Source organism: Oncorhynchus masou, chromosome 21 (genome assembly GCF_036934945.1).
Source record: "Oncorhynchus masou masou isolate Uvic2021 chromosome 21, UVic_Omas_1.1, whole genome shotgun sequence".
Taxonomy (NCBI): Eukaryota; Metazoa; Chordata; class Actinopteri; order Salmoniformes; family Salmonidae; genus Oncorhynchus; species Oncorhynchus masou.
The window spans coordinates 18,985,066-19,000,157 of NC_088232.1; the positions used below are offsets into that span (position 1 = coordinate 18,985,066).

Sequence of the window (15,092 nt, forward strand, 5' to 3'; positions counted from 1 at the left end):
AACACTGCTATTTAAAATCATAAAGGCTAAAATAGAGACAAACACAAAAGCAACGTTACGGAATGGCCAAACCTACAACAAGCTATGCTTCCATCCTCTTCAACAGAGAGCAAAAACAATGACAAACAATTGTCTTTTTCCAGTAATTACTATAATTTTTGGTCATATTAGAGTAACTACAAAAACATGAGGTTTTGAGAAATCATTCAATAAAAAGAGAAAGATTTATAGCAATGCTGTTGGCAGCAAAACATCATTACCACTTTGACCTGTTTGGATGAAGCAAATCAGAGCAACTACCACCCTAGCTACCAAACCCCACCTACATCAACATATGCACAATGCATAGCCTACTGTACATCACACTGGCACATTTGCCAATGTATGTGGATAGTTTGGGTGTAAAAAAAAACAAACAAGATAAGAACAAGCGTATTGTATTCGCCAGTATGTTTGAAGTCTTTCGAAATGTTTCCTAGGTCAAAGCCATGCCAAATTCCATCATACTGGATATAAGCACTTTCAACGTCAACATATTTTCCAATTAGGCTATAAATGTAGGATTATTTCCACATTGAGAAATAATTATGGGGCTCAATGTCCCTTGAAAGTGGAAGTGAAAATGTATCACACAAAACAGTTGTGTAGATTGTACAGTTTATTTGATTTTAAACACAGGATCTCAATAACAGCTAAGCACATTGTATATAAATCTGTTTCATTGACTTAACATCCCTAATTCGCAAATCATACTGCATTCATACAGTGTAAAACTGTCAAGTTAAACTATTCAGCTACTTTAGACAAACAAAGTCATTGTCAGTTTTGAATGTTTCAGTTGAAAACCTAACCGTTCTGCCAAACATAATTTACAGCATACAAAAAAAAGCCACAAAATGCCGAAAATGAAATAAATACAAAAAAACAAGTGGTTTGATCCAAAACAATTCAAGTCACTAATAACATTTGAATATCTGTAATCGTACCAGTCGTATGTGGCTGGACCTCTCCATGTAATCCGTCCTACCTGGCTGTGTTCTCATGACCTTCCATTGTATTGCCGTAGCGTTGTTCGTTTAAATTTGGTGTTGCTGTTCCTGTCCATTAGTGTTCTGTATTATGTCACGTTCTACGTTTTGTGTGGACCCCAGGAAGAACAGCTGCTGCTTCTTCAGTAGGAACATGCCACCCAATGAGTTCATACATCTGACAGACACATCACACATTGTATTCCATCTCTATTTCTATTCTTCACTATCATCTTTAAAAAAAAATTTATTGATAACCATTATGTGGTCAAAATGGTTCTAAAAACATTGCTTGGTCAGAATGGTACAATCATCACTTGTATTATACATTACAGAGCTTTGATGGTTCCTCAGGCCCTGGCCTGGTGTTTTCTATAAAAGTCAGACATTTTGTTCAATTCTTTGATGAAAAAAATCAAGTACAATTTGATTTCATGAATATTATAATTATTTTGTACTGGTTGAATGTTAAATAACATTAATCCAATCCATATTAGGTACCAAAGAGCCAGAAGAAATCAACAGTATTTTCCTTTTTTTTTTTAAAACAGCTTTTTTTCCCTTTAACAAAAGACAGTGGATGCGTTGCATGTAGTGGACTATAAAGGGAATAGGGTGCCATTTGGCATACACTGTCTGGAACAGACAAGGGTGGAGGTGTGGGAGAGTTGAAGTTTAAATGAGGAGGGAGAAGCTTATTATTTTCTTATTGTATAGCTAATGGCCAGACTACCAAGGTCAACAAGTTGTGTGTGTTTGGGCCTTTATACTGATCCCACACTGTAAATCTAATTTTTCAAGGCTCAATTGTTTTTCAAATAGTCCGCAAACGTGAGCATATTTTTGTAAATTAAGCAGAGGTAAACACTCATTACAGGAATAAACAACAATCTAAAGACTAAAACACAGACATTCGAAGAGCGACATCTTCATATGAACCACAAACGATATCCTCTCCCACTTCTTCCGACCAACTGTTTATCTATGGTCCCCTTCCACAAATGACGATCTCCCATTCATCATGGTTAAAAATAAATGTCACGTGTATATGCAACAGAATCCACTCCTGGCCAGAGGGAATGAGGGCAAAATAAAACAATGGCCCTTTTCAGGTGTAACGTAATGTATGTGGAGCTAAATATCTTCTGTACCACAACTCCCACAATACCCTGTAGTTTCTCAGTCCTGGATCATGTTCAGTAGAGTACACTGTCGCAAAACCGTTTTAAATGGAAAACAAAAATGAGCATTTCTTATTTGACATGTCCAGGTATAGATCCTCCTTCTTTCTGTCAGTTTTCTTCCATTCATTGGCTAAGGAACATGACCATGTTCTCCCAGAGATGCACTGGAACAGGGGGTTGATTGTTGTTTCTGTATTCACAGTAGAGTGGGTCCTTTGGTTGTGTAGGTCATGGAGGGAAAGTGTCTGCTATCCACGTCCCACATCTTCCTGGCCTCAGCCCCAGCTCCACGGGGCACCAGAGGGGAGCAGGGTCCTGGGGACTGGTCCTGGGCCCCAGGGAGGATGGGGGTCCAGTAGTTAATATAGCTGGCCATTAACAGAGTCAACTCCAGGATCTGGGAGGAGAGAAGAGGGAGGGAGGACAGGAGGAGACCGTGCAGGGGAGAGAGAGGAGGACAGAAGGAGAAGGCGGGAGGGGAGAGGAGAAGACAGAGTAAGGAGGGGGAATTGTTTAACCATTTTAAATGATTGAATTTCATTTGATCCAAGGAAGTTTGGATGCCCATATGCTCACATTAAGAAGTTCAGTTTAAAGCCAATGAGAAAACCATAGAAATAACTTGATATTGAGCAACCTGTCACGAATACAGCAGGGCCTTATTAGCACGTCCTACATTTGTAAATTGACTCTACTGTATGCTTAGGCCAGGCATCAACCCAACACAGATTAACAACTGATGGCTCAAACCAAAATCACCCTTTAAAGACAATTTCAGTGCACTGGTCATTTATTTGTGTTTCTTTGAATAGCTCCCTTTGGCTCCTCTGAGGCAGTACAGATTACATAAAACGGAGGATCAACCTGCTTTCTACATCTGCCCAAGGTAGTGGAGGGTAACCTTTCTATCATATCACGTAATATGATATTTTATCCAAAGCTATTTAAGGTACAGTGATGTGATCCCTGTGGGAATTGCACCCATGACCCTCTGGTTGCTGCTTGTGGACCGCGCAACATAGCAGGAGCTCACCTCCTACTTTTCACACTGGCACGGTAAGATCCTATTGACTGATTGAAAGTTGGCAGAGCTGTTGTGGTCCATGACGATAATTATCCACTAATCGCTTTCACTGACCACTTGCACTTGGCCAGAGGTAAAGCCAAACCTACTGTCAGTCTTACCTGTAGAAATACACTGAACATTAATAGAAACACAACAGGTAAAGTTTTCCATGTTTCATGAGCTGAAATGAAATATGCCAGAAATGTTCCATATGCACAAAAAGCTTACTTCTCTCAAATGTTGTGCACAAATTGTGTATTTGTCCTTTGCCAAGAAAATCCGTCCACCTGACTGGTGTAGCAAATCAAGAAGCTGATTAAACAGCATGATCATTACACAGGTGCACCTTGTGCTGGGGACAATAAAAGGCCAATCTAAAATGTGCCCCATGGTGGCGGGTTGGCTATGGTATGGGCAGGCATAAGCCACGGACAACGAACACTATTGTATTTTATTGGATGGTAATTTGAATGCGCAGAGATACCGCGACGAGATCCCGAGGCCCATTGTCGTGCCATTCATACATCGCCATCACCTCATGTTTCAGCGTGATAATGCACGACACCATGTCGCAAAAGACCTGCACACAATTCCTGGATACTGAAAATGTCCCGGTTCCAGTAGTGGTACATAGGTAAAATCACTGGGGAAGCCAACCCAGAAAAAATGCCATATTATAACCTATGTGTTGTGATAAAACACCAGTCTCAACGTCAAGTGAAGCGGCGACTCTGGGATGCTGGCCTTCTAGACAGAGTTGCAAAGAAAAAAGCCATATCTCAGACTGGCCAATAAAAATACATGATTAAGATGGGCAAAAAAACACAGAAACTGGACAGAGGAAGATTGGAAAAAAGTGTTATGGACAGACGAATCTAAGTTTGAGGTGTTCGGATCACAAAGAAGAACATTTGTGAGATGGGCAGAAAAAATGAAAAGATCTGTCAAGCATGGTGGAGGCAATGTGATGGTCTGGGGGTGTTTTGGTGGTGGTAAAGATGGAGATTTGTACAGGGTAAAAGGGATCTTGAAGAAGGAAGGATATCACTCCATTTTGCAACGCCATGCCATACACTGTGGACGGCGCTTAATTCGAGCCAATTTCCTCCTACAACAGGACAATGACCCAAAACACAGCTCCAAACTATGCAAGAACTATTTAGGGTCGAAGCAGTCAGCTGGTATTCTGTCTATAATGGAGTGACCAGCAGTCACCTGATCTCAACCCTATTGAGCTGTTGTGGGAGTTGCTTCAGGAAACTTGGGGTGAAATCAGTGACAACTAAAAGATACCAAAAACAATTGAGTCCAATCAACGTAAGCTAAATATGTGGCTGTCCATGTTTCTGATTTCTGTGTGCATTCGTGTAAGTAGAAAAAAACATGTCGACTCACCCTACTTGTAGAGAAACGCCAATGCCATTCTCCTCTCTTTCATGTTGACGAAACGGTCTCTATCACACAGTACACGCCTTTATTTTTTGTTGTCGAAGGCTACCTGGCAAAAATGTTTGGTCGCTAGCCTAACTTCCTTTCATGGGCAACGTCAGCTAGTTAGCATTTGCCTTCTACATCTAGCTACATATTGAAATTCCATCCTCTCAGGCCAGGGGCACAATATATGAATTTATGATTGGATCAGAATTACCATTATAATCATTGGCCAGTATTGATAATTATTAAGTCCAAATCCCTATCTCCATCCATGGCTAATATAGGTAAGTGCCAATTTTACCAAGCTAGCTAGCCACTGGAGGACAACAACACAACGAGATGCAACAGTTCAATTTGTTTCTGTCCATGACGTATGCTCTCAATGCAATTTGATAAGAGTTACGCCAAATCCAAGATGGCTTCTCTTAACCCTCTTTTTTGGTGGGCCAGGATCCTTCATAGTTGAGCTCGCTCAGTTTAGCTCAACGCTGATTGGGTATTATTTTATACTTTTTTCGTCAAGGGATCCCAAATGCTCGCTGGCTTCCCTTGCATTCAATGCTACGGGTGGCAACAATGTCATACTCATAATGACCAGACAGCATCAGATAGATGGCCTACACATATAGAAACAGAGGGGCGCTGTTTTGCTCACTCGGATGCTTTCTCCAGTGAGATACATTCAGACTCATGATAATTTAAGGAAAATTATGAACCACAGGGAGACGAAAGATGAATTATTTGGTACATTTTGGGGGGAAGCCTGTCTTCCTTGGCATACATGAATACAAACCACTAACCAGTTCTTCCATAGCCTGCATACTCACCAGATATTCCACCCATTGAGGATGACTGGAATGCTTTGGATCGACAGCGTGTTCTAGTTCCCGCCAATATTCAGCAACTTCGCACAGCCATTGAAGAAGAGTGGGACATTCCACAGACCACAATCAACAGCCTGATCAATGCTGCATGAGGCAAATGGTGGTCACACCAGATACTGACTGGTTTTCTGATTCACTCACCTACTTTTTGTTAAGGTATATGTGACCAACAGATGCATATCTGTATTCCCAGTCATGTGAAATCCATAGATTGGGGCCTAATGCATTAATTTCAATTGACTGATTTCCTTAACTGTTACTCTGTAAAATATTTGAAATTGTTGCATGTTGCATTTATATTTTTGTTCATTATAGAATGAAATAGAATATATAATATTTTTATGGCCTTGCCTTGACATACTGGATACTAGGTAACCTTACCTTGGGTTTAGCAATAGAGACGACTAGGTATCTTTACCTTGGGTTTAGCCATAGCGAAGACCAGTTTCTCCACACTCTTCTTCCCTCCACCCTGCTCTTTGGTCTGGCTCACTACCACCATCAGGTCGTCACGGCAACCGCCAAAGGTGATCACTGATTGGTAGGAGTACATGACCAGAAGGTGCTGTAAAGGAATGGATGATTTATTTCAGTTGTTGAAATACAGTACCAGTCAAAAGTTTGGACACAGCTACTCATTCCAGGGGTTTTCTTAATTTGTACTATTTTCTACATTGTAGAATAATAGTGAAGACATCAAAACTATGAAATAGCACATATGGAATCATGTAGTTACCATTAAAGTTTTAAACCAATCAAAATATGTTTTAGATTCTTCAAAGTAGCCACCCTTTGCCTTGATGACAGCTTTGCAAACTCTTGGCATTTGATGTCTTCACTATAATTCTACAATGTAGAAAATAGTACAAATAAAATAAAGACCCTTGAAGTAGGTGTGTCCAAACTTTTGACTGGTACTGTATGTATGTGAATAGGAAAACAAATGGTACTCTTTTGACTTCGATGACTCTGATCTTTTCACGTTTGGCTTGTTCGGTTCAGTAGTGTAAAAAGCCCTTAAAGGAAAATACCACTAAAAACAATATTTTGGTATTTGTTTAATTAGTCCACTGTTAATACTGTCCCAAAATGATGATGCAAAACACATCATACTGTGACACTTTCTGTATTTTGAAAGTTGATTGCTGACATGCAAAACATTTTGTGACTGTATCAACAGTGGACTAATGAAACAAGTACCAAAAGATAGTTTTTGAGTGGAATTTCCCTTTAAGTAATCGGTCTCATCTCTCTTCCTGGTACAGGCCAGAGGATCCTTTCGTTGGGAATTGGTTTCTTGTTATTGTTTTCTCAAGAGGCAAATTGAGCATGAACCAATGAAGCAGCCAGACATCATTTCTTATGCGTTATTGTGTATTTTCCTTATTTTCTCCCTAAGAACTAGTAAATGTATTGGAGCATGAACGGACGCCAAACCAGAAATGACAGAGGAATACGGCTAAGATAATTATAGTGTTTTAAGTTTAACGTTGTTTATATCTCAGTCAGCATTTTGATCTCTGGGTAGATCCAGATCTGGTTTTATATACTATTTGAAATCTTTCAAATACTTTGGCCCTTTTCTCTAGACTGCCTTGAGAACCAGATGGGTGGGATTTGCACTTTTGGGTCATTTTCATTGGTTTTATAAACCCAGGCCAGGTTAATCAAGCCCAGCTTAAGTATTTCAAATGCTTTCAAATAGTATTTGAATTGAACCCATGTCTGGTAAAATTGTAGGCCAGCAGTTTCTGTTTCCCTGTGGGGATCTGGTGTTTCAAACGCTGCAGTAGAAAATCATTCCAGACCAGTAGATCAACAAGCTTCTGCCCCTGTGGTCTGGCAACAGGCAGACTGGTAAAGAGAGAAGAGAAACCCCAAACCTTAAGTGCTCTGAATATAAACTAAGATTGTGCCCGATTAAAAAAGGAATTAGAGAATACCAAAAGCATAAAACCTTTGGTTGAAAGGTTGTTGTCTTTAAAAAAAAAAGTGTAATGAAGGTAATTAATGGTTGAAATATGATGTCATTATCTGTTCAAGTGCTTTCTTCTGATGGTGGTCCTCTGACCACTGGCTGTGGGTACTGAAGCAACGAAACACGCCCCCCCTTGTGGCCACTTTTAGTACCAGTAATGCCACATGGTTGGATTACGGTTAATAATCACTTACTCCATGGTAAATGAGCTAAGGAAGCAGACATATAAACATGTAGATAAACACACACTTACCATGGTATAGTCCAGCACACACAGTCCATCCTCATTGACGGCTAGCCAAACCTGGGACTGCTCCACAGACGAGGGAGGTATAGGCTGCAGACAGAGACGGAGGAGAGACAGATGGTATACAGAGACAGTAGCTCAAGCCTAAAGTTTTTTTTTATGTCACGTGCACAAGCACAGTGAAATGCCTTTTCTTGCCATCTAAAAACCAACAATGCAGTCATTAATGTCAACGTAGCACTAAAAATAACATAAGGTAGAACAAAAACACACAAGAAAAAAGAAGAAGAACGCGAGAAAGTGAGAAGCTACACTACGTGACCAAAAGTATATGGACACCTGCTCATCGAACATCTCGTTCCAAAAATCATGGCCATTCAAATGAAGTTGGTGCTAGCCCCTTTGCTGCTAGAACAGCCTCCACTCTTCTTGGAAGGCTTTTCCACCAGATGTTGGAACATTGCTGCGGGGGTCTTGCTTCCATTCAGCCAAAGGAGCATTAGTGAGGTCGGGCACTGATGTTGGGCCTTTAGGCCTGGCTCAAGGGAATTGGAAACACAGAATCGTCTAGAATGTCATTGCATGCTGGTGCGTTAAGACTTCCCTTCACTGGAACTAAGGGGCCAATTATTAGACCATTATTCCTCCTCCACCAAACTTTACAGTTGACGTTGAGGCAGGTAGCGTTCTCCTGGCATCCGCCAAACCCAGATTTGACTCAGTTTGGAACTTGGTAGTGAGTGTTGCAACGGAGGATAGACGATTTTAATGCGCTACGCGCTTCAGCATTCTGCGGTCCTGTTCTGTGAGCTTATGTGGCCTACCACTTTGCAGCTGAGCAGTTAGTCGTATCCACTTCTAGACGGTTCTACTTCACAATAACTGCACTTACAGTTGGCCGGAGCAGCTCTAGCAGGGTAGAAATTTTACTAACTGACTTGTTGGAAAAGTGGCATCCTATGAAAGCGCCATCTTGAAAGTCACTGAGCACCTCTACTGCCAATGTTTGTCTATGGAGATTGCATGGCAGTGTGCTCAATTTTATACACCTATCAGCAACGGGTATGGCTAAATAGCCGCATCTACTAACTTGAAGGGGTGTCCACATACCTTTGTATATACAAGGTCAGTTCCAGTACCATATTTACAATGTGAAGGGATACTGGAGTGATAGAGGTAGATACTGTATGTATAGAGGTAAGGTGACTAGGCATCAGGTGTCACGATTGTGTAGAAAGCCGGACCAAGGCGCAGCGTGATTTGAGTTCCACATATTTATTTAAAGTGAAACTACTAAACTAAAACAATAAACACCTACCGTGAACTAACGTAGTGCTACATGCACTCACTCAAAAACAATATCTCACAAAACAGCTGGGAGAAAGGGCTTCCTAAATATGATCCCCAATTAGAGGCAACGATTACCAGCTGCCTCTGCCTCTAATTACCAGCTGCCTCTAACCATACAAACCAGCCACATAGAAAATAAATGACTAGAACACCCCCCCTAGTCAAGTTCTGACCTAAACACCATAGAGAACCGAGGGCTCTCTATGGTCAGAGCGTGACATCGGGATATATGATCAAATCAAATTTATTTTATAGCCCTTCGTACATCAGCTGATATCTCAAAGTGCTGTACAGAAACCCAGCCTAAAACCCCAAACAGCAAGCAATGCAGGTGTAGTAGCACGGGTAGCAGCAGCATAAACTATGAGTGTATGTGTGTAGAGTCAGTATAAATGTGTGTGCATGTTATGTGTGTGTTGGAGTGTCATGGTGTGTGAGTCCTGTGAGTATGCATAGAGAATAAAGTACAAGGGTCAACTCAGACAGAGGGTAGTGCATAAGGCCCAGTAAATCACTGGGACCAAGCTTCCTGCCATCCAGGACCTACCAGGCGGTGTCAGAGGAAGGCACTATAAATTGTCAAAGACTCCAGCCACCCTAATCATAGACTGTTCTCTCTGCTACCGCACGGCAAGCGGTACCGGAGCCCCGAGTCTAGGTCCAAGAGGCTTCTAAACAGCTTCTAACATCTAATCAAATGGCTACCCAGGCTATTTGCTTCCCCCCCCTTTTACACTGCTGCTACTCTCTGTTGTTATCATCTATGCATAGTCACTTTAATAACTCTACCTACATGTACATATTACTTCAACTGAGCGGTGCCCCCGCACATTGACCGGTGCCCCCCTGTATATAGTCTCGCTATTGTTATTTTACACCCGCTGTACTGGCACGCATGTGACTAATAACAATTGATTTGATGAAAATCTGTTAGCTATTTAGCAGATTTATGGCTTGGGGATAGAAGCTGTTCAGGAGCCTGTCGGTGTCAGACTTGATACACCGGTACCTGCTACATGTATATCGGTGCCACTAACGGTTTCAATAGGAATGGGCTATTGTCTGGGTAAATACTGAAACACTTGGCCTTCCAAAAAGAGGAAAGAGGACAGAAACAATTATTTGATTATAGAGAGACCTTCCACGTCACTGGAGACACAGATTCAGCAAAAGCTGGAAACATACAGCACAGATACACTATGCTGGACCCTTGCAGTAGAATACTCGCTCAGGAACGCGGTAGAGGTTGTTCAGTCTACTTGCATCCCCACGTACCTTAGCACTGAAGAGCTTGGCACCGAACAACGGCCACTTCCTAGCGACGGTCAAGTAGATTCTGACACACTCTGAGGCACTGCAGCCACGCAGGACTGACCACTTAGTGGCCAGGCACTCTGATAGGTCTCTGAGGGGAGTTGAATAAATAATTAGTCTTGTCTGTGTCTGTGTAGGCATCTTTATCTGAGTATAATGCGTGCACGTGGCCAGTAATGCCCGTGTTGACCCATGCTGCACTCCTGTTAATAGTGTTTTTGGGGTAGAAGCCTGTGTCTTACTTCATCTGTGTTTGAGGGTAATGCATCACCTGAGCTGGTCGTGCGTATGGGCGTATTACCTGAATTGGTCCATGCTGCAGTCCTGTTTGTAGCGTTTGGGGTAGAAGCCTGTGTCTTACTTCATCTGTGTTTGAGGGTAATGCATCACCTGAGCTGGTCGTGCGTATGGGCATATTACCTGAATTGGTCCATTCTGCAGTCCTGTTTGTAGCGTTTGGGGTAGAAGCCTGTGTCTTACTTCATCTGTGTTTGAGGGTAATGCATCACCTGAGCTGGTCGTGCGTATGGGCGTATTACCTGAATTGGTCCATGCTGCAGTCCTGTTTGTAGCGTTTGGGGTAGAAGCGCTCCAGGGCCTGTATGAGGATCTGTTGGGTTTTGGGCTGAGGAGAGTTGCAGCTAGGGGAGATCTGTTGGGCTTTAGGCTGAGGAGAGGAGCTACTGCTGGGGGAGAAGGGAGCCGGTCGGTCCAGGTCACCATGCTCTACCTGGAGAGGGAGAGGGCGTGATTTTTTTTTTTTTAACCTTTGGCATGATGTGCTTCAGTTCCCATAATGCCCCTCTCCTTACCAAAGCACTACCAACCTGAGCCATGAGAGCAGCCACTTCCAGAGCCAACTCCTTGTTGACGGGGAAGTGTCCCTGGTGGACTTCGTCATTCACCTGGTAGGCCAGCAGGAGGCGCTCACGGTCCATTTCCCCTTTAGCCTGGGCCCGGAAACACAACCTACACAACAGACATCACAATGGTTAACGCATGATGTGTGGCACTGAGTGATACGTTATTCGTAAAAATCTAAATCAAACATCCGCTGGTCTGCACCTCGTCATCCATTTTGGGTGTCCTCAGCTCAACAATGAAACGCATCAAGGAACTAAAACAAGGCAAAGCCTACCTGCTCTTGTATGTCAGACGGACAATGCGTGTCCCCTCATATTTCCCAGGATGCAGCTCTTTCAGGGCCTGTTCCCACTTGGAGATGACATCACAGATCTGTTGGCAGAGGTGAGAGTTAAAAGATCAATTAGTTAATTGTTTTCTACTTTGGAGCCAGGAGTTTTCCTGACCGTGCAAACTGACCAGGCAGACCATTGACATAGATACACGACTCACGGTGGATAAAACCTGTTATAATATGGACGTTGAAAATTGAGTGCTTCCACCATTTTAAAGTAGTCACGTGGGTGGAGGATTCCTACGAGTTGGGCGCAATCAGCCAACGAAGAAGAAGACAATTGACTACTATAAAATGGGAGATATCCTCAATGGCGCTGCCCATGCTGTCACAGATGCTATAACGGCAACGATAAAAAGACGAGTCCTCTATCCACCTCTACGGGCAGACCCTGCTCTCTTGTACATTATTCCCTGTTCCCTGTTCTGATTCCAGTCTACCCGTCTGTTTACCACCTTATAACTTAGTTGCGGGCACTAAAAGGTTTGATTGTGCGGTGTTAGAACAACTGCCACAATGCATGTGCAGGTATATAATCAGAGTATGTTAGTCCACACTGACCTTGACGCTGGGCTGCAGGCAGTGCTCCAGGTCTTTCCCTGAGGGGTCGTCAGTGAAGAGGGCGAAGCCAGACAGGTGTGGTTTCCTCATGCCCACCCTCTGGGTCAGGGTGCTCAGGAACTCGTCGACCGTCGTGGAGCCATCGAAGCCTACAACCTAGAGGACGGGAGAGGAGAGTGTGTCTTCTTAAATGATTGGGTGTAACAGAACGTGTGCTTTTTCATAGTTTATTGTCCAGTGGTCTGCACTTTGACAACTTTTTGTGTGTGCCTCTCCATCTTTCTGACTTGGTAGGTGTTTGATTTGTTTGCGTGCTAGTTGGCTGCGTGTCTGTGTTTAGTGGGTTACCTGGTAGGTGTTGTTCATAAAGTGGACAGGGATGCTGAAGGGTAGTGAGTGGTGGTAGGGATTCCTGAGTAGGATGGACAGGATCTCCATACGTGACGGTTTGGCCTCTCGCTCCCCGTTCTGTAGGGTACGCTCCACAGACCTCTGGCAGTACACTGCATACTTCCCCACCTCACTCCTACACACACACACACACACACACACACACACACACACACACACACACACACACACACACACACACACACACACACACACACACACACACACACACACACACACACACACAGGGTCATCAACAATGATCATACTATTCTGTAGTTGGATTATCTTTGACAGTGGATTATCATTAATCGATTGGTGTGTGTGTGTGTGTGTGTGTGTGTGTGTGTGTGTGTGTGTGTGTGTGTGTGTGTGTGTGTGTGTGTGTGTACGTGCATCTCTGTGTATACCTGGGATCTGCATGACGCTGCAGATACTGTCTGAGGTACCACAGGAAGTGTTGCTGAGGCAGAAAGAGAGCCACACACACAGACAACAGCTGCCAGCACTGAGGAGAGGAGTCACAACACACTAGTCACAACTCATACAACACTAAAGCAACCAAGCATAACATTTAACAAGTGACAGGAAGATCTGCTCACCAGAACCAAACTGTGCTAACTCTGATATTTGCTTACCAGATAGTGCTTTTCGACACTTAGTGGATGTGTAACCATGCCAGCCATGCTGAGTAGTGGAAAGGGGTTCCGGTCTCTAACATACCTGAGTGAGGGAGTAGTTGTGTGGCGTGCGTCGGTTGGTCTGCTTGATCAGCTGACAGTACATCTCGTTCTGGAGCTCGGAGTGCGTCAGGCACACCTGCAATGCATTCTGGGCAAGGGATGTGTGGTAGTCGATGGAGGGAGACTCTACCAGCACGTTGATGAATAGCTGACAGGACTGAAGAAAGGAGGGATAAAGAGGATAAAGAAGGTTTTACTTGCAATGATTGTGATACATGTAAACTCAGCAAAAACACAATGTCCTCTCACGGTCAACTGCGTTTATTTTTAGCAAACTTAACACGTGTAAATATTTGTATGAACATAACAAGATTCAACAACTGAGACATAATCTGAACAAGTTCCACAGACACTGAATAATGTATCCCTGAACAAAGGCGGGGGGGGGGGGGTGTCAAAATCAAAAGTAACAGTCTGTATCTGGTGTGGCCACCAGCTGCATTTAAGTACTGCAGTGCATCTCCTCCTTATGGACTGCACCAGATTTGCCAGTTCTTGCTGTGAGATGTTACCCCACTCTTTCACCAAGGCACCTGCAAGTTCCCGGACATTTCTGGGGGGAATGGCCCTAGCCCTCACCCTCCGATCCAACAGGTCCCAGACGTGCTCAATGGGATTGAGATCCGGGCTCTTCGCTGGCCATGGCAGAACACTGACATTCCTGTCTTGCAGGAAAACACGCACAGAATGAGCAGTATGGCTGGTGGCATTGTCATGCTAGAGGGTCATGTCAGGATGAATCTGCAGGAAGGGTGCCAAATGAGGGAGGAGGATGTCTTGCCTGTAACGCACAGCGTTGAGATTGCCTGCAATGACAACAAGCTCAGTTCGATGATGCTGTGACACACTGCTCCAGACCATGACAGACCCTCCACCTCCAAATCGATCCCGCTCCAGAGTTCAGGCCTCGGTGTAATGCTCATTCCTTCGACGATAAACGTGAATCCGACCATCACCCCTGGTGAGACAAAACTGCGACTCGCCAGTGAAGAGCACTTGTTGCCAGTCCTGTCTGGTCCAGAAATGGTGGGTTTGTGCCCATAGGCGCCGTTGTTGCCAGTGATGTCTGGTGAGGACCTGCCTTACAACAGGCCTACAAACCCTCAGTCCAGCCTCTCTCAGCCTATTGAGGACAGCCTGAGCACTGATGGAGGGATTGTGCGTTCCTGGTGTAACTCGGGCAGTTGTTGTTGCCATCCTGTACCTGTCTCGTAGGTGTGATGTTCGGATGTACCGATCCTGTGCAGGTGTTGATACAAGTGGTCTGTCACTGCGAGGATGATCAGCTGTCCGTCCTGTCTCCCTGTAGCGCTGTCTTAGGCGTCTCACAGTACAGACATTGCGATTTATTGCCCTGGCCACATCTGTAGTCCCCATGCCTCCTTGCAGCATGCCTAAGGCACGTTCACACAGACGAGCAGGGACCATGGGCATCTTTCTATTGGTATTTTTCAGTGTCAGTAGAAAGGCCTCTTTAGTGTCCTAAATTTTCATAACTGTGACCTTAATTGCCTACCGTCTGTAAGCTGTTAGTGTCTTAACGACCGTTCCACAGGTGCATGTTCATTAATTGTTTATGGTTCATTGAACAAGCATGGGAAACAGTGTTTAAACCCTTTACAATGAAGATCTGTGAAGTTTTGGGGATTTTTATCTTTGAAAGACAGGGTCCTGAAAAAGGTGAGTTTATGTGTTGAGAAACAATATAATCAATG

General features: G+C 43.7%; 1 protein-coding gene across 1 annotated transcript in view; it reads right to left on the bottom strand.

Annotated features, from left to right (window-relative positions):
• Window positions 1-651: 651 nt before the first annotated feature.
• Window positions 652-15,092, bottom strand: part of plekhh1 (pleckstrin homology domain containing, family H (with MyTH4 domain) member 1) — a 65,385-nt gene continuing 50,944 nt past the window's right edge. The window contains exons 21-31 of the mRNA XM_064927718.1: window positions 13,358-13,534; window positions 13,045-13,142; window positions 12,593-12,770; window positions 12,245-12,400; window positions 11,624-11,721; window positions 11,313-11,454; window positions 11,025-11,215; window positions 10,447-10,576; window positions 7,828-7,911; window positions 6,015-6,161; window positions 652-2,609 (exon numbers count right to left, since the gene is read on the bottom strand). Coding sequence (XP_064783790.1) covers window positions 2,409-2,609; window positions 6,015-6,161; window positions 7,828-7,911; window positions 10,447-10,576; window positions 11,025-11,215; window positions 11,313-11,454; window positions 11,624-11,721; window positions 12,245-12,400; window positions 12,593-12,770; window positions 13,045-13,142; window positions 13,358-13,534 — 1,602 coding nt within the window. The 3' untranslated portion in view covers window positions 652-2,408. The remainder of the gene's footprint in view (window positions 2,610-6,014; window positions 6,162-7,827; window positions 7,912-10,446; window positions 10,577-11,024; window positions 11,216-11,312; window positions 11,455-11,623; window positions 11,722-12,244; window positions 12,401-12,592; window positions 12,771-13,044; window positions 13,143-13,357; window positions 13,535-15,092) is intronic.